Below are 23,273 nucleotides of genomic sequence, written 5' to 3' on the forward strand. Positions count from 1 at the left end.
AAAAATTTTTTTTTAATTTGAGGTTAATTATAAAAAAAAAAGGAAATGAAGTCTGATTTGAACCGATGTGCCTGGTCTTGTGCGATCTAAATATTTCATTAATTAAAATTTTATTTGGCTATAACTCTGGAACCAATGAAAATAAGTGCCACTTATAATATATCGCTCTCAATGAGGGCAGATTACTGCAGTTAAGAAAAAGTCCAAAATCCAAAAGAATTTGGATTTTGGGCTTTTTTTTGGATACTTTTGGTCCAGTTGATTGCAGTCAAAGGGGAGGTGCACAACTAGATGTTACAACAGTCCTAAATCCAAAATTTCAACATTCTACAGCTAATTGTTTTTGATACATACATGCATATTTACATACAGACATCATGCCAAAAATATTCAACATGGATTCAAGGTTGGACAAAATGGATATTTTTTTTTCATAAAATTTTAAATAATATAGAAAATGAAGAAAATTATTTTGAAAAATGAAGAAAAGAGTTGCCTAAATTACAAAACGTTTTTTTCAACAAAAGGTGTTGAAAATGTTATTTGCTTTAAGTTTTACAGCTTTAAATTCTTTTTAATAGTCTAGCATTTTAATATGAAGCATTTATTTAAAATGGATTAACTATAATAAATTATAGAGTAACAAAAGGATGAAAATTAGTATATGAAGATCTTCAAAATTTTCAGAAATTTGAGTTTTAGTCAAAAGTTCAATTTTAATTATTATGTAATACAGAATAAGTCATATTACTGTTATATTGTAATTATTTTGAGATTTAAGTGGTTTAAGGCATAAAAATAATTCAAACATAATAAAATTTATTTTTTATTTGTTTTAGCCTCCATTAGAAGAGGACTGTAAAAAATTGAGAGGAAGTAAATCATACGACCATTTACCGAAAACCAATCAAAATAATTGTGACTACTTACATCATGATCATGATCATGAGAATGACAATGGTGATAATGATTCGAATGACTCAGACGATGATAATAATGACTGCATTACAGATAATGGCAGTAATGATATAACATCAGAAATTACTGTCAGTTTATTACCTTCAAAATCATCAACTACAGTTAACCACCAATCAAATTATAATCGTAAATTATCAACTGATCAGTGTAATTGTAATAAAAATCGTCAGTCGATTAGTATGAGTTCTGTAAATAGAAGTAATACATTAAGTCCAAAAAGTTTACGTTTAAATCGTAATCAAAATTTGATTAATAAAAAAATAGAACGTTTTTCGTTAAAAAATAGTTCAAGTAGTAGTAAATTAGCATCAAGTGATACAGCGATATTAAAAAGCTTACAAAACCAAACATCTGAAGATTTTAACGATAATAATAATAATAATAATAGTAACAGTGAAAAAAATAATGATAACGATTCAGAAAATAAATGTCAGAGTTTAAAAGAACTTCATTCAAATGTGCTGATGGATATTAATACCGACCATGATTTAAAAATTAATGAAACTATTCATAAAAGTGAAGAAAATTTAGTTACTAAATGCAATAGTACTAATAATACTAAAAAAGATAATATAATTTTTGTTGTTAATAGAAGTGAAAGTTTAAATTCATTAAAAATTAAATCAACTTTTGATAAAAAATATTTACGTGAAATGAAATTATTAATCGAAGGTAGAACTGTTTATGGTAGTAATGATTCTGTATTTACCAAAGCAAATATGCATTTAAAACATAATGCTCATAGTTGTAGTAGTACTAATAGCAATAATAATAATAAACATATGTTAAAAGAATTACAGAGAAAGTATCAGGAAGAAGAAAAACTGGAAGAAAATATCAATAAAGAGAAAGAAAACTTTTTACCAGATGATGAAACAAAAAAGTGTAGAAATTCAATTAAGAGTAGAGGTGGTAGTTTATATGAAAATAAGGAAATTAAAAGCGACACAGATCTGTCATTAAAGAAGCAATCTATAATTATATCAGGAAGTTGTGGTGAATTGTCCACTAATTGTGAACATAATTGTAGTAGCTTAGGAAATAACTGCACAGATGCAATACAGTTTGCTTTAAATAAAGAATTATTATGTAAAAGTGATGCACCTAAAAGATTACTAAATTTGAATGATCAGTTTAATGAAAGTCATTCAAGTAATGAAGAAATATCTAATTTTAATAATGTAACTACCAATAGCAATCATTGCAATAAAATAAAATCAAACTCCATATTACGGCGATTAATTATTAAAGATAAAGATAATAGTTGTGATACTAATAGTAGTTGTAATAAAGATGAATTTAGTCAGCATACATTAGAAAGAAAAGGTACTTTAAAAAAACATTCTTTAAGTTTTCTTAGAAGAATGTGGAAATGGAAAGAAAATAAAAATGACAACCAAAATCAAGAAGTTGTCTGTAAAAAATTAACATCAACTGCTATGAATACTGTTGTGCCTGTAGAAATTACAACTCTAGACAAGCCTTCATCAAGTTCATTTAAGGTATGTTCTCATAAACTTGTACATTCTATTTATTTGAACCATAATCATAGTAATATATATATATATATATATATATATATATACCAGTATATGTATATACCAGTTATACTGGAAATTAATATGGTAAGTTTAACTTATCTATATATATAATATTATATACTATATATATAAGAAAATTATAATATATAATTATATAGAAAAATATGTTTTCTATTTTGAAGTTTTCAATGATATGAATTCATATGTAAATTTTGCTGTAAGAAAAATATAGACTTATAGAGAATATGTTTTAATGTAATAGATGTAGAATTTAATACCAACTAAAGATGTGGGATATTGTGAAAAACCAGTTATACTGGAAATTAATATGGTAAGTTTAACTTATCTAATTACTGAGTTTTGGTGTTAATATTTTATATAAGGTACTCAAAAAGTGACACATCCTTATGGGAAAATTAGTAAGCTGCAATAGTAGTTGAAAGTGGCCTCCATTGTTTGATTCACATAATTGAATACAATGTTGCATGCTCTTAAACACATGTAACGTTTGTTGAGGAACTGTAGCGACACATCATTTGGTGTCGCTCTGCAATTCGGAAAGAGTGTGAGGATGAGTTCTGTAAACAGCATCCTTAAGGTATCCCCTCAAGAAAAAGTTAGGAGGGGATAAATCAGGTGACCAAGGTGGCCACAACCCCTTGGAAATCACTTGTTCATGAAAACACTGATCCAAGAAACTCATAGTGTTGTCGGTTGTATGAGCTGTGACATTGTCTTACTGAAAACATGTGTATTGTAGCCAGTCAGTAGGTATAGTGTTTAAAAATTATTGCACCATCTGTATGTAGAGCACTCGCTGTTCACTGTGCCATGAACGAATGTCATGAGGATTCACCTGTGTGACATTGCAACCAAACACCCATGTTTTGTCCATGCATAGGAGACTCTTGCAGCTAATGTGGATTTTCCATACACAAGTGTGTGAACTCATTCACATAACCATGCCTCATCAGACTGAAACCAGTCAGAGCTCTTCTCCATTTGGCATTACAGATGACATGAACTACTGACAGAAAGCTAGATGTTTTCTAGTTTCTGCAGGTAACTCGTAAATAACGTGAATTCTGTACGGATGCATCTTTAAACACTTTTTGAATGCTGTTTGGGCGCTATCAACAGAGAGACCGGACTGGCTACTTAGGTGCCACACAGATTTTTTGGGACTAATAGAATATGCAGCTTGCATGTTGATTAACTTTTCTGATGTTAGCACTTTTGGCTGCATCTGCCACAGTCCCTGTCTCTTGGAAGTTGTCATACAGCTGCTTGATGGAGAACTTGTTTGGTGCATCCACACCATACTTTTCTGTGAAGGCATTCTACGTCTATGCATAACCGACACATCTAATGTATTGAGAAACAATGAATATTCTCTGCTGAATTGTGTAACCCATTTTTCCTCAATTAAACATGCAACAAAAGAAGAAAACATTCTTCAATAAGGTTGCATCATGTTTTGAACATTATAATATTAAATTTTATTAACACAGTGATCAATATATATACATTCAATATTGAATATTTGTTACTAAATAAATACAGGTGTTTTAATAAGCATTTTGTAATGATTTCTTTGCTCTTGGATAAACCATAAAATGACTTAGATTCATATTTTGTATGAATTCATCAACAAAATAAATAATTTTTTTATTCTGATTGATATATAGTAATATATAGATCACATCTTTAACCTGTAACAGGTGTATATGCTATTCTATGGATTATCACCAGCATTTGCCTACGTGGATTAAGGGTAACCATGATCAGAGCGGTATTTCAATAAAATACGGTTAACTATAAAATAAAATAATAGATGTGATTGAAGTATATAGTATTTAGAATATAAAGATATGAAATTATGTTGAGGTAAACAACATATGAAGATAATAAATACAAAAATAATTTTATGCTAATTCACATTTCAGAAGGCATAAATGAAAATTATTAATTATTTAAAAATTCAATAATAGAGAAATATTGTTTCTGAAAAAGAAAGTATTTAATTTTATTTCAAATAAATTGGTGGGAAGATTTTTAAATTGTTTGATGTTTTATTTAAAAAAGGCAATGAAAGCATAATAGGAACTTTTCATAATACTTCCTCTTCATAATTAGCTGAAATATTGTGTTGAGTTGCACAAAAGCATATAAAAATAAATATATAAAAAAATTACCTTAAGTTTATTTTAATGTATATGGTAAGTAATGTTGGTTACAACAGTCATGTGGTTTGACAAACCTGGTATTTTCTTCATTGTAGGTTGAAGTACTGTTCATTTTTCTTTTTTCTCATGGAATAAGCAGTTTTTTGCATGTATGTTAGAGAATTCTTTATAGTTTTAATATGTCAACTATTTTTATTAATATTATTTTCCAATTTTGTTATTTATTATTTTAAAAATTATAAACTTTAATTGCTTTGGCTATTGAAAAATTTCTTTCCATTCTTAAGTTTATGAACTTTTTTCTAATTTAATTGGATTTTTTTTGTTAAATAGTTAATTTAACAAAAAAAATTTAATGTTTCAATTTTGCGTGATTGAAAGTATTAATTATAGTGATATTTGACTTAACTATTGATGTTAGATTAATTGTTTGTTATTCTTATTACTTAAATAATTTTTCTTGAACTTGGTTTTTATTATTTGGTAGAGTTATGAAGAAAATTATGTTTAGTTAAATTTACGGCATCAATTAGTAAGCTATTTACTGATATGAACATTTATAAAAATAACAGTGATCCAAAAAGTGTTTTTAGTAAAAATAATTAACACCATATAGATACTGTTAAAAATATTATACTAAAGGGTTAATTAAATGCAAAAATGACTTGTTTTGTAAATGTATAAACGTATGCTTACAGTAAATCTGTTAAGAAGTATTGCCCAGTTCCTCCTTCATCAATAGTGTTATAGTATGCAGTTTTTGCTAAATTTTGAGTGTATTTAGATAAATATATATAATTTAATCAGTAATAAAATTATAAAATCAAGACCCTCAAATACAGTAAATTTAAAATTAGAGCACTTACCAACTGTAGAAAGTCATTATTCTATCATCAGCAGTTAAAACTAAAAATTGCACATAGAAGATATCCACATGTACTGCTTTGTCATTTACTGTTAAAACCTCTATCCCATGTCATGACATGACTGAGTCAATATCATATATGTAGTAGTAAATGACAGCACTATATGCAGATATTTATTTGTATATGTAATTTAACTGCTGGCAATGAAGTACTGACTTCGAAGGCATTATAGTAAGTGTAAGTGTCTTATTTTTTAATGTACTGTATTTGGTAGTTTTGATTTTATAATTTTATTATTGATTAAATTATAATAATTCAATACAGATAAAAAAATTTTTAATAAAATAAATAATTTTTTATATATCTCAGTAATTATGTGTATGTATCTCATTATTTTTGTGAGTATGTGTATATATATATACGGCTATAATTTCATAAACATATAAATCAAAAAATGTTTAATAAAATAAATAATATTTTATATATCTCAGTAATTATGTGTATGTATCTCATTATTTTTGTGAGTATGTATATATATATATATATATATATATATATATATACGGCTATAATTTCATAAACATATAAATCAAAAAATGTTTAATAAAATAAATAATATTTTATATATCTCAGTAATTATGTGTATGTATCTCATTATTTTTGTGAGTATATATATATATACGGCTATAATTTCATAAACATATAAATCAAAAAATGTTTAATAAAATAAATAATATTTTATATATCTCAGTAATTATGTGTATGTATCTCATTATTTTTGTGAGTATATATATATATACAGCTATAATTTCATAAACATATAAATCACAAAAAGGAACATTGATTGTTAAAAAAAAACAATAAATAGGGTATAAAATTGTTAAATTTTGCTTTTAATCATTGATATAACATAAGGAATAGTAATTGAAGTATACTGGTAAGAAAAAATGCAGCCAAGACCATACAGATTTTAATTCTTTCTGCTGTTTAATTCTATAATTAAAATTTTATCTCTATGGATAGATAATAAAAACTAAATTACTGTTCAATATCTGTATTGTTAGATGGTAGCACCAAGTTGGATTACATATTTTTTTTTATGAATTTGTTTATTTTTAATAAAATTTTATATATAAAGTTATTTATTTTATTTTAAAAATTTATTTTATTTTTCTAGATCTATTTTATCTTTTCTTTCAGGATATACCAAAGTGTGACTCAGCTAAATCATTAGTTGATGATAATGTTCCTTGTCCAGAAGAACCTCTTCCTGATTATGATGGCTCTGTAACTGAAGGTATATAATGTTATTATTATTTATTTTTAATAGAAAGATGACTGGTAATATCTTATTTAGGAATGGATAAAATTTCTATTGTATTAACTTCACTTTAAACCAATGCAGAGGTCACTCTATGAGTCAGTTTATAAATATTAAAGAAAGAAATGGAGTATGGAGTAGACAGACATTTAAAAATTTACATTTATATAACAGAATATATTAACAGTTTAAAATAAACAGAAATAATATTTTCGTTAATGATGTATTTTTACTGATATTGTATATTTTATTGTTCTTTAAGAATATATCAGCAGTATTGTATAATTTTAAATGAAATTTTCATTACTTTGAGATAAATTAGTAAATAAATTTCTTAAGCCTGATTTCCGCTGATATATTTTAAAAATTAAAAAGTTTTTTTAACCACCTTACCCAAAAAAGATGTATTTTCTCAAGATCTTTAAGTTTTTCAAACCATCAGGAAATTAAAAATATTATAATTCAAAAATTAAGCTGTGAATACAGTCATGACTGAATGTCATCAGTATACTCTTGACATTCTAGTCAGACAGTCTAAAGTATACATTTGACATTCAAACAGTCATGACTGTATTCTCATTTTAATTTTTGGCTTATAATATTTTTAACCTACTGATGATGGTTTGAAAAAAATCAAAAGATCTTGAGAAAATATCTTTTTTGCTGGTAAGGTGGTTAAAAAAAATCTTTTAATTATTTTTTATAAATTACTAAATATTTTATTCAAACCAGTAAATAATTCATATATATTATATCACATCATGAATGGGTAGACATTTCATATACAACAAAGGGAACTGTTTAATCATTTACTTTGAATAATTAAGGAAAACCAGGGGAAACTTTTGATTATAGCATCATTATAAAATATAAAGTTAATAAATAAAAGATTGAATATCTAGTTCATATTAATGCATTATTTGAATAATAGTGATACAAATATTTGAAAACAGAAAATAAAATAAGAATTCCATTTTTATTAATTTATTGTTAATAGTTCTTCAACTCTTGAAATGTTTTACGAAGTAATATTTTGGAAATTAAAGGGTGTGAAGTAAGGTAAAACACCATTGATCAAAGTGATATTAAATAAACTGGTTCCCATAGACCATCAAAGTTAAACAATGTTGGTACAGTTTCACTGTATCCTAATGATTGTAGTTCTCATTGCAACTTCAAATTTATTTAAAAAAATAATTAGAATTTTTAAGGTGAAAAAGTATTTAAAGAAATCAGATTTAATTGTATTAGGATGAATTAGAAAAAAGCATATTTTCTTTGAATTACATTTTAGGAAGGAGGGCTGGGTTTTTCTGATCAGTACCTCATTTTAGTTTTTTATGTAACTCCCAAATAAGAAACCTAATCGCTGAACAGTCTCGAGCAGAAATACCAGTCTAAAAAGCGGCTGCCTTACGTGCTTCTAGAAAGTGCCAGTATAGTACCACAGATGGAGTCAGGATAGCAGCTGATATTACTTATCCAAGGAAGAAAGGAAGCAAAAAGGAAAGGTAAGGAAAGAGGAAATTATTCCAATCATGATATTAACTTACTAAGCAAATTATCTCTACTTAGTTTTAAATTTCAATTTTCAGTCCCATCCTGTTTGGGAAATAAAACAATCTAGCCATTCTACATTGAACTGAGTATTTTCATTAGGAAGTTAATAAGAAATTTCTCGAAAACTTTTTTCAGTAGTGTTAGTTTAACATTCCTGTCTCATTTTCTTTTCCTCTATCAGGATAGATGATCTTCTGGACTCGGGTGCATCTTTGACAGATCTAGTTTCTTGAAATATATTGATCAAGTTTCAGACAGCATGTGATATGAATCATTGATGCTGGAACATTCCCTTCACATATTAGTATTTGTGTATTCACCATAACAAAGAAACATTTTCAGTCAAAAAAATCTGAGCATCAGGTATTAAAACCATTATTACAATTAGAAGTAAAAGAATAAACAAAAGCTTCAGTGTTTATAGAAATAAAAAGTATTGTGAACAATGAAACATGGAAATCATCCATCAACAAAGTCAGTTGTTAGTTTCACTGGTGATAATGTAAAAAATAGATTATTGTTTATTTAGGTAAATTATTGTTTATTTAGGTACTTGTATTTAAGTACATTTACTTCTGGCATACCCAGTATGATGAAAATTCAACTTTATTGTCATGTGCAGATTTTTAACTCTTTATGTATTTTTTTCTTTTCTTTAGATCATGAGACTGTACCTCCTGAATTACCACCAAGATTAAATAAGGGAAAGGAAGAGAGACCAGATTCACCATGGCATGATACACCTACTAATAACAAGCCGATTGAAGAATGTACATCAATTGATGGTGAAGACAAACCACCACCATTACCAAAGAAGACACGCAAATCAACCAAATCATCTGGCAGCGAATTATCAATGAATGCTAGTCATAATTATGTTAATTATGATATTAGTGATAATTCTATTATTACAACTACTAATAATAATTGTGATTTAGCAAACATAGAGCATGATTTGGTTGATCCATATAATAATTTTAGACCATTTCCTCAACCAGAACTTGTTGATGATGATATGGTAAGTATATGCACAATTTATTCTGTATGCAGTAATCCCTTGATGTATTTATAGGTTATATATTCCAGTAATTAATAGTGCATATTTGGAATCACAAATAAATGAGACCACAATGGTATGCAAAATAGGAGGTTGTTAAATTTAATTACTTTAATGGTAGAATAAGACAAAATTAATACATTTTAGATACAAGATAATTAAAAATAAATAAGTTTGTTTTTACTTAGTTATTTCCCGATGCATACTGTCCAACAAATTTAATAATGATATTTTATATTGTATGTTGATTTTATATTAACATGTACATGCTATCTAGCAAGGAGCACATACAGTCATTTTTTTTACATTTGGGCAACCCCTCATGGCTTCATTGTAAATATGTTGTATATATTTTTCTTAATTTAAAACTGAGTATCAAATTCTGTATTAAATGCAGGAAAAATCTATCTTGGACTGTGCAAGTGGAATGCAGTTTTATCTCACGCATAGATATTCAGGTAGTTTGTACAGTTCATGAACACTAAAGAACTCTTTAAGACAATTAATTCTTCTAAAGATCTTCAAATTAAGAAGAAGACCATTGCGTGATTAAGAATGTTTGCAAATAGATTTTGGTATTAATTTTGAGGCAGTTCACATAACTGTTTGTACTGCTCATAAAACCATGGTGTTAATAAAACATCCTTGCCAAAAGCCTTCTCTAGCATCTTCATCACTTCACTACACTTAATTACATTTTTAACGGAAAATTTAATTCAAATCCTTTATTTCATTTTCAAACAAAATAAATCGCCATTCATAATAAAGTATCCAGATTTTTCAACTGTCAAATTTGGAATATGTTCCTAATGTATTTGAAAATATCGATATACATTATATACAATCCCTGTCATTACTTGGGAAAAAGATGAACTCGATTGAAAAAACATAGTGTGCAGAATTAATACATTTTCTTTCTTTTTTATCGTAACTCATATTATTACTAACTCAATCTCATTTCATGTTTATTTCTGTTGTACCTTACTAAAAATATTCAGTTCAAAATTGTTCAGTTAAAGAGCATCCTGAAAATACTCTTTGAATTTGTTAGCACGGATTTTTATTAACAGTTTGATAAAATTTAATTATGAATCCATACACTTGTGCCCACACACACACATGCACACACAAATATATATATATGGTTTTTTGGTTAAATACTAATTACAAAAAAAAAAAACATAGACAAATTAGTGAATTATTGTTTTTAAAATTGGGTTATTTATTTTCAATAATTTTAAAGTCTTACATTTTTCAATCATGATTCTCAACAAATGAAAAGTGAATAAAATATTCCAGCTGGTAAAATATAGCTTTAAAATAATCCTTGTTTTTGTATGATTAATGACTGACAGGATAGTGTGTCTGAAATATAAGATGAATTGCATGTTAGAATAGATATGCATGTTAATGCTTTCTCTGATGAAATTTATTTTTATATCACGTAAAACTGAAGTTATTTTATTATATTAAGTAAGTTTATTTTTGATCTAGTACAACTTAGAACATTCAATAAAATTTTTATTTTTTAAATTGACTTTATAAGGTTGGTTGGTAAAAGTACTAAGGTAGAAAAATCACCTGCTTCTTAAGTAACACAGATTATAATTTAAGAATATAAACATAAAATTTGTTCTCTTTTATCAGTTATCAATAATAAACAAAAAAAATAATAAACTAATAAAATAATGAAACAGAACTCATAAACTGAGAGATATTTTTTGGTCTTTAAAACATTTAAGTATAAATTCCATTCAAAAATAATGTTGATTTTTAATTATTATTAATGCAATAACTATATTTACTATAAAAAAAAAAATGATTTGATTTCTTACTATAAAAAATTGATTTCTACTATAAAAAATGATTTGATTTGATTTCTTCTGCTTCTCTTTTGATTGACAGAATGTGTATCAAATGTTCCAAACTGGGTCCTTTGAAACTAAGAATGTAAAAAACGTATAACAGTCATAACAGTTTGATATTTCTCTCAATGTACTTATATTAGCACCAGTTTAAATATTTTTTTCTGATCATAAACTTAGTAGTTCATAATGTTATATTTGAATATAAATTTGCATATAAAATATATTTTTTAATTTTTATAATTATTATAATGTTTAGTATCCTTGCAATAAGGAAAAAGGTTCTGAATTCAAATCCTGGTCAGGCTTAATATTTTTATACACTACAAAATTCATCTATCATAAAATAACTATAATTGGGCTTAAGCCTGTTGTTTCTTTGAGAATAAATAAATAATTACACTGAAAAACATAATTTTTGTTTTGTAACATGCGATACATGATTTTAATCTGTTTTTTTTTTTTTTTGCTGAAAATGAATATGAACTCAGAATCTATCTATCGCCCACCATTTTTGAAACATTTAAATATTAAAGATTTTTTTTCATTTTTCAGCTTATACTTAGCAGTTTAAGCTCCTATATTGTATTTTGTTTTTTATTGTTTAACTTTGTTAACATAATTTGTAAGTTATAAATAAACAATACCGGACAATGAATTAAATCATATCAGTCACATATTATGACATATCTAATACTGAAGAGTGAGCCTTCATGGACAAGATTAATCATGTCTTTGCAGGTCAAAGCATGTAGCTGAAAACAGCTGTGGTGTTTGTATTAAGCACTGGATTTAGGAATGAATTAATTTTGTTCAGTCTTATTGCTGTCTTCAATTTGTTATCACTGCAGTGTCATAATGCCTCAAAATTTTGTAAATGATGTGGATGCCTTTTGTTATGTATGTGGTGAGTTTACTGTAAAATCAAATAGAAAAAGCATTACACCTTTAATTAAAAAAGCATATCATTTGTACTTTCAGTGTAAAATTGGTGATCAGGATAAGACATGGGCTCCTCATGTTGTATGCACTAATTGTTCTGTATATTTAAGAGAATGGCTGAATGGTACATGGAAGACTTTGCCATTAGGTGTACCTATGGCTTGGGTTTGGTGTGAACCAAAGGATCATGTAACCAGTTGTTACTTTTGTTTAACAAGTGTCTGGAATTTCTAAAAAATCTAAACATACTGTAAAATATTCTTTATTGCAGTCTGCAATCAGACTTGTACTTCACAGTGAAATTATTCCAGTTCTTGAGCCACCTGTGAATGTGTTTCAAAAGCAGCGATGAAGAATCAGGCAGTACTAAAGAAGACAACAATGATTTTGAATTATCTTCTAATTAGTCACATCTTATATCACAAGGTGAATTAAATGACTTTGTTAGGGATTTAAATTTATCAAAAAATCAAGCTGAACTGTTGGGATAAAGATTGCAAGGTTGGAATTTACTTAAAAAAATACAACAACTTTCAGGCTTTCGAAGCCAACAAAAAGAACTTTCTCAGTACTTTATTGATGAAAATAATTTGGTTTGTTGCACAAATATTGATGAGCTTATGTTGCACTTATGACAAGTTCATAAACCTGAGGACTGGCGCCTTTTCATAGATTTGGCCAAGTATAGTTTAAAAGTCCTTCGATACCAATGGCTTATGGTATTAATTTGAAAGAGACATATGATGTGATGAAAGATGTTCTTGAAAAAATAAATTATAAAAAACATAGCTGAAACATATGTAGTGATTTGAAAGTTATAGCTATTTTGTTAGGCTATACAAAGTACATTTATTTTCTTTGCAATTGGGACAGCCGAGCTAGGGAACATTATGTTACCAAAGAGTGGAAGAAATGATACAAACTTAACTCCAAATGGGAAAAATATTATTCATGATCCCTTAGTTGAACCCAAAAAAATATTTTAACCCCCTCTCCATGTCAAGCTAGACTAATGAAAAATGTTGTAAAAGTAATGAAGAATGATAGTCCTGGTTTTTTTTTTACTTCAGGCAGAAATTTCCAAATGTAAGTGAAGGAAAAATTAAAGAAGGAATATTTGTTGGTCTTCAAGTAAGAGAGTCGTTTAAAGATGATGTGTTTCTCAATGTAAAATAATGTAGAAAGTGCAGCTTGGGCTTCATTTAAAGACGTTTGCAAACATTTTTTCAGCAAAAAAAATCCGACAATTGCCATGATATTGTTAATCAGCTTCTTACTCCATACAGAGCTGTGGGATGTAATATATCTTTGAAACACATTTCTTCCACTCGCATCTGGATTTTTCCTTTTCCCGGACAACCTCGTTGAAGTAAGTGACTAACACGGTGAACGTTTCCACCAAGATGTTTCGGTGATGGAAAGCCACTATAAAGGGATATTGAATACTAACATGCTAGCCAATTACTGTTGGACATTAATTCAGGATGTGCCTGTGACTATAAAAGAAAAATCAGCGACATCATTTTAACACAGGCATGGCCATGCAAAATTATAAATTTTACAGATTTTAACTATATTTTCCCTTAATTTTTTTTAAGTGTAATTTATTTAAAACTAAGGGTGATAGAGAAATTGTATTTAAAGATCAGTAATTTAAGCAAAAAAGCAATTCAAGAAATGGTATCACACTTTGAGAAATATTAAAAAAATATTTTTTTGTCTATCAGTATTATTAATCTCAATTATTTTAAATCATTAATTGAGTTTACGAACTTGTATTTTACAAATTCACGATTAAATATTACCAAACTATTTATAAAATGCATTAGTAAATTATATATTATACATTTTATTTATTTACTTATTTAACATTTGCTCTATAATAGCTGATAATGGATAATAATGATAAATTTTGTTGTGTATGAAAAATCTCATTTCTGACTCACACCTGGAACATCCAGAGGAAACTAGAGATGCTGTCACTCTTCTATGGAAACTGGAATTATTATAATAACATAACTAATTCATTTTTAAGATTTCTACAATATTTTCTAATTTTTTTTTTTATTATTTTGTGCTTGTAAAATTTTAATTTTTATAATTAAAAATCAACAATTATTGATGTTTTATGGAATGAAATTTTATTCAGTTGGGAATGTGCATTCATATTCACAAGAGGTGATGCATGAGGTTTCTACTAAACTTTAGAGGTGTATCCTTGATTAAAATAGTGAAAAAAAAGTTCATTTAATCCATAGGTCTGGAAACACATTGTTTTCAAGTTATGGCCAGGCAAAAATATGGTACTGCATTTACATGAACATAATTTATAGGTTAAAATTTTGATTCTTCACGTAATTTTACTTTAAGAATAACACAAAAATAACACAAAAATGTGTCAAAATTTTGTGCATTGGATATTTGAGAAATCCCTTTGTAAAGTCCTTATTTAATTTTAAAAAATGTAACTTAACACATTTGTGTGAAAATTACAAAAGTTAAAAAAATAAAAAAAACTTTTTCTTTAAATATTGTAATGTATTTAATTGTGAATACGCTTGTAAAAAATTTTATAGTGAATTTAGTTAGTACTAGTGGATCAGATAGCTTATGATGAATTATATATGAGTAAGAGTTAGAATTTGAAAAAGCTGCTTTTAAAATTTTAAATTACTTAAGATAATTCTGTCATAATTACTTTTATTTTGAAGTTCAGGTATATAAACTGTTTTTTTTAATTCTGCTGTAGCAATACTTTTCTAACTACATCACGTGATTTCCTTTTTTAATCCTATTCAAGATCTTTGCCTAAGGAATTAAAAAATTTGTACCATATCTTCCTACTTATTAACATGAATATGCGTTTCTTCTTGTTTAATAAAATTTTCAATAGATTGTTCATTAACATCCCTAGTAATTTTTATTTTCTACCATTGGTATACCAGGTGTACTGCTACATTTCATTCCTGTTCTTAACTAATATTTTTGGCTTATTAACATCAGTTACATTAAACATATATTGTTAATAAATATACGTCTTATTTTTCCATTTTAGAGCAACAAAAGTTTACAAGAACCACTGTATGATATTCCTAGACCACATGCGACATTAAGAGCTTCTCTACGTAAAGTTTCTCAGACAGATAAACTGATACCAACTCGATTTTTTAATAGTAGTAGTTCAAATGTCTCATCTCATAAACCCTCTATTGGAAGTATTGAATTCGATTCATTAGATGCAAATCCAGCATTATGGAGGTAAGTTTTAATATTACTTATTTTGACATATTAATTCAATTTTATATAGCAATTATATACGTATGTATTCAGTTAATATATATAAAATCATCCATTAATTTAAATTGGGATTTAATCAAAATAACTTTAAAACTTTTAAAAATGAAAGAACATTAACTGCATTTGAATCACTTTATAAATCTCGCAAATAACAGAAATAATACCACGTTATGAAATTATCAATATCTATTGATAATTATTTTTATTACAAGATACAGACAATGGATTAAAGTAATAGTTAAAAAATGACTACGTTTATTCATTTTGTAAAATAGAGAAATTAATAAGCCACATTTATTTATAGTTTTAATTTATGGATAATTCTATTGCCCATCTAAACATGGTGAAAGTGAAAAAATAACCTAAGAGGGGTGTTGAAATGTAATACAATTGTTCATAACTCACAAATGAAGAAAGATATTGAAATGAAAAATATGGTGTAAATATGGTACATTTTATTAATTGCTACAAAAACTTACATTTATTTCTCCATGCAGCCATTTACTTCTACTCGTCTCCCAATTGTGAACCAGTTTTCTCATTCTGTCAGTGAAGAATGCTGGTGTTCTTTCCTTGATCTACAACCTCACAGCATCCTTCAGTTCATCATCTAGGGAATTGAGTACCATTCATACTCCAAGTTATTAAGAGGTATAAATAGTTAGTGCTAGTCATGTGCACGATTGATAGTTGAGATCTGTTAAAATCAATTATTTTAATAGTAATGGCTCCTTATTCAGCCCAGTTGTCACTATTCTCCTGTTGGTTTCTAATTAACACATTCAAGCCTGACAATCTATGAAAACAAATTTCTTGTATACTCATTGCATGATCTAGAAATGCAGCAACCCATGGACCCTGAATCAAGAAAGCTGCACACTAGTTTTTTGGAGACCTGGAAAATCAAATAAATTAATGTCAGTACGTAATGTATTATTGTAATAAACACTTGCATACACATACTCATCATCATCATCATCATCAAAACGCATCCTAGCAACAAAATAATTTAATAAGTGTTTCAAATATTGCTAACTTTTCAGTAAAGATAGTTTATAAGGAAGAAACAGTGATTTGGACAAGATTATGAGATGTCATCTTATCTTATACTTTTATTGTATTTGGTAAGCCTTTCATAATTCATTACTATTATTTCTTCAGACAATTAAGTTCGACACATATGTAAATCTTTCTAAAGTGACCTACTTCTGCTGCAATATGTGTTATTAACACCAATAAGTATGATAAAAAAAGCCGTGTTATCAGTTTCCATCAAGAGCCATATGCAAATGACTGTGGTGGATCCATTGCTATTGTGCTCAATTTTTATTTGTTATTTTAATGGGCTTTGTGATTGAAACAAAATCTAATTAAATGGATTAATCACAAGTGAATAAATGGTAATATGTATGATAGCTTTTAGAAAGTTTTGATGACTTGAACAGGATTTGTGAGAACTTTTAATGGGTTCATCAATATATGAGTTCCAGAATAAACGTGGATTTTCAATTCCAAAGCAGGCTGCTGAAGAATCGTTTTAGTTGACTACTAAAACATAAAAAAAATAGCCTATGATCCTGAAAAGTAATTAGTTTTCTTATAGCTTATTATGAAAATACATTCAATTTAAAAAGGTTAAAAAATATATTTAAAAATTTGTTTTGATATTAATACAAGTAACAAGTATGCCCTATCAGTCATATTTGAGTAAAAGCTTTGTGTTAAAGTACAACTTCGGTGTGAATGTGTTAAAATCATTCATGAGAAGTAGTGCTGCAATAAAAGAAAAGTAGTTGTGTTTTAATATTTATATATTAAAAATGTTGTTCAGTATGTTGCAATTAATAATTACCTACAAAAATCACCATAAACACCTCAAATTAATAACAAGCTCAATGTAAACTTAGCAGTTTATGTGATCCAATTTTTTAAATATTATCTTGGGTAATGGATTTCCTTAGTTATAAATTACCACTGGTAATTGTCACGATCAAATAAATTAAACTGGTAACGTCAGAGCCAGGTATCAAGAAAAAGTGTGCCAATTTAAACAATTCATCATTTTCAAAATTTACCTGTACGTATTTATATTTGTAAATGTTATATTTTTCTAGATATTTAAGGTTTTTTAAATCAACCAATCTCTGTATAACCACAATAAATAGATACACTTATTGGAAACTCTTTTCTATTCAAGTTTATCAAGATTCCCTGTTAAGTGAATCTCTGCCAAAAACTCAACATGAGAGAAAAAATACAAGAAAACCAGTAATATCACTTTATGTACTTTTCTTTATATAGCAGCTATTTTCCCTATTAAATATTCATTAATTGACATGTTCACTTTTTTTTACTCTTTTCTCATCATGCAAAATGAAATCACTATTTTTATTCTTCTGTGACAGCAAGCAGGCATATATTTCTTGAGATGGTGCAAGCTATCAGGGTTCAGAAAATTCTAGGATAAGTATCAAAAAGTTATGAAAAAACTGTTTTATAAATTATTCATATAAATATTATAGAATATGAACATAATATGATAATGATAATGAATAATTATTAAATATTAACAGAAATAATAATAATAATAAAGGTAATTATATTTTATTGTATTATTATGGTTAAGGTTAAACGCAATAAAATTACAGCTAAAGTACAATCAAAAGACATAATCAACATACACTTTAACAAGATATAACAAAATTAATTGATATCACAACCACCATAAAAAACAATTTCATTGCAAAAGTTTTAGTGAATCTTCATATCACCCAAATACTAATAAAAACAGATACAAAAAAAATTATTATACAGAGAAACTGTAAACTATATGCTTCTCTAAAACACAGTTCCTTGCTTTAAATGCAGTGAAAAAACATTTAATAAATTAAGTCATGTAAAAAGTTGAAAAAAATTACAAAAATTCTCTTGCTACAGGGCTGTTTCAATCAAAAAATAATAATTCCCAATGTTTATGTTGGAATCTGTTCAACTAGTGAACATTAAGGAAACCCCCCCCCCTTTTCGCATTGAAATGAAAATGATGTGTATTACATGTAGATGAGATGTAGAACACATCAGGCCAACCATTCCTGAGATGTGTAGTTAGTGAACCCCAACCTCCAAAGTACACTAGTATCCACTGTCCAGTATTCAAATCCATATAAAAGAAACTAAATTTTACTAGGATTTGAAGGTTACTTTGAAAATCAGCTGTAAAAAGTGATTTATGACAATGAGTTTACCTTTACCACCAGCCCAGTGGACAAAAAATAAATAGCAAAATAATGTAACTCTAAATAGATGTTGGTTCTTATAGCCAAACAAGAAAAACAATAATGTTTGCTAATGTATAGGATAACAATAAAAGACAGCCTTTGACAGATTGAACATAAAAAAAAACAGCCCTGTGGCAAGTGAAGTTTTGTCATTTTTTTCAAGTTTTTGCATGACTTAATTTGCTAAATATATTTTCTCTGCGTTTGAAGCAAAGAACTGTATTTTAAAGAAGTTTGAGAGTAGTAAATAGTATTCATTTTCATTGCATATTTGGGCAAACAAATCTGAAAAATTTGATTTTGTTTTTTCGGGGTACTTTCACACTGTAAATGTTTGTCAGGGGTTTGTGTTATTCATGATTTGTTTTTCATTCTCTTTTTATATCATTCTGTTTTTGTGGGTATTTGGGTGATAAGGAGGTCATCTAACACTTATATATTGAAATTATTTTTTTGGTGATTATTTATTATGATTACAGTAATAATAAAATACAAAACCAAGAATTTTTTAATACACTGTGGCATTTAAACCAGAAAAAAAATTCATAAAGACTACGAAATGTGAGAGTATGAAGTATTTATTATGTGCCTTTTTTAACACAGGACAAAAAATGATAAATTGATTTATTCACAATTGTTTATGAAGGAATTGTGCTACTGTGTGTAACTGTACTAAACAGTGTGTGTGTGTGTGTGTGTGCAAAGGGGTATAGGCAATTACAAACAAATGTATGCATGTACTCATAGAAGCCATCTCATCTCTTTTAAAATTAATAATTCTAATTTTGGTTTGAATAATTAACAGGACTGATTAATTATAAAACTCATCAAAATGAAATAAAAAAATCATATAAAAAAAGATTAATTTTGTTGCTACAGAAACACTGTTAATAAATTCTCATTTCTGAAATAGTTGTTACAGATGTCACATGTACAAGTGCTTTTGTCATTGGAATGAATTTTAAGTTGATTTTACAGAGGGTACCTTACCTCCGATCCTGTTATGCCAGAAACATAACAAACATGTTAGGCTTGCAAAGACGAGTGGGGATTTTTAATTTTTACTTTTTCAATCACTTTTATTGAAAAAAATTTGGTAATAGTAATTTAGAAATTGACAAAGTATAACACTGTAATAATACATGCTAATTTGTTTCATCCATGGAATCAAAAAATGGCACCTTATAGTTCTTTGATTTACAGAGCTATTAAATATCTCAAACATAACTACTTGAAACTAAACTCTGAAATAAATATTATAAAGAACATAGCAATATTAAATGGCTACAATGAAATACTGATTAATAAATTATACTTTAAAATCAAAAATAAAATATATGTAAAAGATAACATAAAATTATTATTTAATGATTCAGAAAAATCTTATGTAAAAATAGAATTCAACCCATTTTATAGATACTTTGATAAAATATATAAATTTTATAATCTAAAAACAACATACAAAACTAACAACAAAACAATCAATTTTATAAACAGCAACGATCTTAATAAAATAATAAATCTAAATACATAAATATCTTAGATAGACGTGGAGTCTATAGTTTAAAATGTGACGACTGCCATCTAGAATATATAGGTATGACCAACGGTTCTTTTTCTATTAAAGAACATATTAATAGTATAAAGAAGGGCTATTTAGATAAATCCAGTTATGCTAAACACATTTTTCAAAATAAACATAATTATATCCCTGATAATTTTATTAAAATATTAGATTTTTCCAACAATGTTTATAAAACCAGTATTCATGAAAAATTTCATATATTTTATAACAATAAATTAATGAACAAATCAAATTTGAAGCTGTTATTCTATTTAAACAAATAATTATCAAGGTACCTAACCTGATTATCTCCCTCCAACTATTACTATTCATATCAACTGAGACACTCTTATGTAACTGACATAATTACTTTTAAATAATGACGACCAGTTGTTATGATTTTAATATTTTTTAATTTTAAGGTTTTAAATTATGAAAAAATTTCTCTCCTGAGGATGGTCGAATGACCGAAAGCGCTAGACGTAATATAAATTGTTGGTAAGGTTGATTTTTATTTTATTTTTATCTTCTAACTAATCTTGTATACCAACACTGCCATGTTTGAAAAATTTCACTTTTATTTGAATCGATCACATTTCCATATACACACCAATGCAGGCTCATGAGATAGATGAGTATCGTACAAAACTTACACTTATGGTAAAATAACACTTAACACAAGTAACAATTCACACATAGTAGCTCACCTGTCAAGTAAATTTAGACACAAAGTGTGTTTTAGCAGGAAGGAGTGGATGTATCCCTCATGATAATATAAATTTATGTTTTGTTTCAAGAAACCAAAACCAGTAAATGCAAAAAATATTTAAAGAAAATAATAAAATTGCATTTGTAATGATAACTTTTAAAATAATTGCTTTTTATTACTGTTATTGATAATAAATATGTAAAAATATATAAATAAAATAAATCTACAGTAAACTTGATAAAATTTCTTATTCATTAGATACAACAAAAAGCTGAACAAACAAAAATTATTCTCATTTATTCAAACATTTCTATTTATTTCTAATAATAATTACTCGTTAAAAATACATGGTTGATGTAGGAGTACATGTTAGAGAAAGAGTAGTATAATATGTGTTACAAGTGCCTGCCTCTCACAGCCAAGCTATTATTTTCGTTCAGCGCACTGTACAAATAAGTACAGTACTAGGATTTTTTTTTAAGAATTACAGAACTGATCAACCAAACAACTTGTTAGATACAAATTTTTTGTTGACTAGTATTATTTACGTATAGTGTTTCTAAATGTTTTCTATATTTGTTGTATGTGTCTGTGCAATAGGGTGGTCAGAAGTATTTGTAAAATTCTTTCTTTTAATTTTATTATCTTGCATCTTCTGAAACTTCTGTTTAAAGGACTTGTGTTAGTTTTACAAATTTAAATTTTTTTACACTTGTTATAATTAATTTTATATAAGGTACTATTATTAAATTTATCCTGCTATGTAATTTTAATATGATAAGAATATTTTGTTAAACCATTTATTGGTCTAAATTGCAGATTAAACTATTTTATATATATATATATATATATATATATATATAATATATTTAATATATTTTGCAGGTTTATGCTTTGTGTTTTTTTTTTTAATGGAATTAATGAAGTACTTTTTTTTTAGATAATAATGTATCAATTTTTATAGGTTTTAAACATCTTTGAGATTACATTTTTTTGTTTGTTTATAGATCATCAACCCCATATGATTCTGTTATGACTCCTGATTCATTAGAATGTGAATCACCTTGGTCGCTGAATTCAACTGCAGATGAAGGTTGTAGTTTAACAATTACATCATGGCATCATCAGTGTAATATGCGAAGACCATCAATAACTAGTGAAACATTACCTAAACACTTTATAACCATTGAAGAAAAAATCTATGAAGATTCATTAAATGATTGAATTTATACCAAAAAGTTTTTTTTTATTATCTGTAATCTGAGTATAAGAACATCTGTTTTTTGTTTATTGTATATTTTATAATTAAAATGTTGCAAAAAATGTTTAATAAAATATTTGCTAGTGGAGATAGTATGTATTTTTTCATTGTTAGTAATAATAGCAGCAGAAGGGTTTAATCCAAAACTTTACTCTTATAAAAGTAAAATAGTTAAATATAAGTTGTTATAATTATTAAAAAAATAAAAACAAAAGGCAAAAAATGAGATATCTTGACAAGTATGATAAAATATTATGGAATTCTAATGTAAATTAAAAAAAAAAAATTGTATGTATGTGTTACCTGCTTGTGGGGAATGGCATGTCCATCACTTCTTCCATTACAATATGCGAGTCTGTATGCATTCATTTACTTTTGTTTTGATATAAAGCACTCCCTTATAATTTAAGTTGGGTTGAAATTGTAATGACCATTGTATTATTTTTTACATTCACAAAGTATTTTAAAATAAATGGAATTCAAAATTGTTATTACTGTATCGGTTTTTTAATTTAACTATCCCATTCATGAGATTTTTCTTGATAATCTTTCAGTTTTAAAGTTTATTATTAAAATATTTTGTTCATCATTATTCTACGAGTCGCAATCCCATGTATCAGTGCTGATTCACAATGTTGCCTTATCTACATACAACTATAATCATTACTCATATATTAATTACCATGTAATTAGTCATATAGTAGTCATATAATCAAACATTTATATAATGTTATGTCTTCACAGTTCTATTCAAACCCTTGATCTTTTCATGTGTTATCTCTTCTGGAACATAATTAGGTTATTATCTAGACAATGTCCCTTATAATTCATGTAAAAAGGAAAAATTC

The 23,273-nt window shown here is 26.8% G+C and overlaps 1 protein-coding gene across 4 annotated transcripts in view; it reads left to right on the forward strand.

Annotated features, from left to right (window-relative positions):
* LOC142324032 (uncharacterized) overlaps positions 1–22,513 on the forward strand; it is a 171,057-nt gene extending 148,544 nt beyond the window's left edge. For all 4 annotated transcript variants that reach the window (XM_075364603.1, XM_075364605.1, XM_075364604.1 and 1 more), the window contains 5 exons: positions 840–2,480; positions 6,772–6,868; positions 9,112–9,470; positions 15,372–15,574; positions 22,172–22,513. In XM_075364603.1, the coding sequence (XP_075220718.1) occupies positions 840–2,480; positions 6,772–6,868; positions 9,112–9,470; positions 15,372–15,574; positions 22,172–22,388 (2,517 nt within the window). In that variant the 3' untranslated portion in view covers positions 22,389–22,513. The remainder of the gene's footprint in view (positions 1–839; positions 2,481–6,771; positions 6,869–9,111; positions 9,471–15,371; positions 15,575–22,171) is intronic.
* The last annotated feature ends 760 nt before the right edge of the window (positions 22,514–23,273 follow it).

The sequence above is a fragment of the Lycorma delicatula genome, chromosome 4, assembly GCF_047948215.1.
Source record: "Lycorma delicatula isolate Av1 chromosome 4, ASM4794821v1, whole genome shotgun sequence".
In the NCBI taxonomy this organism is placed as follows: domain Eukaryota; kingdom Metazoa; phylum Arthropoda; class Insecta; order Hemiptera; family Fulgoridae; genus Lycorma; species Lycorma delicatula.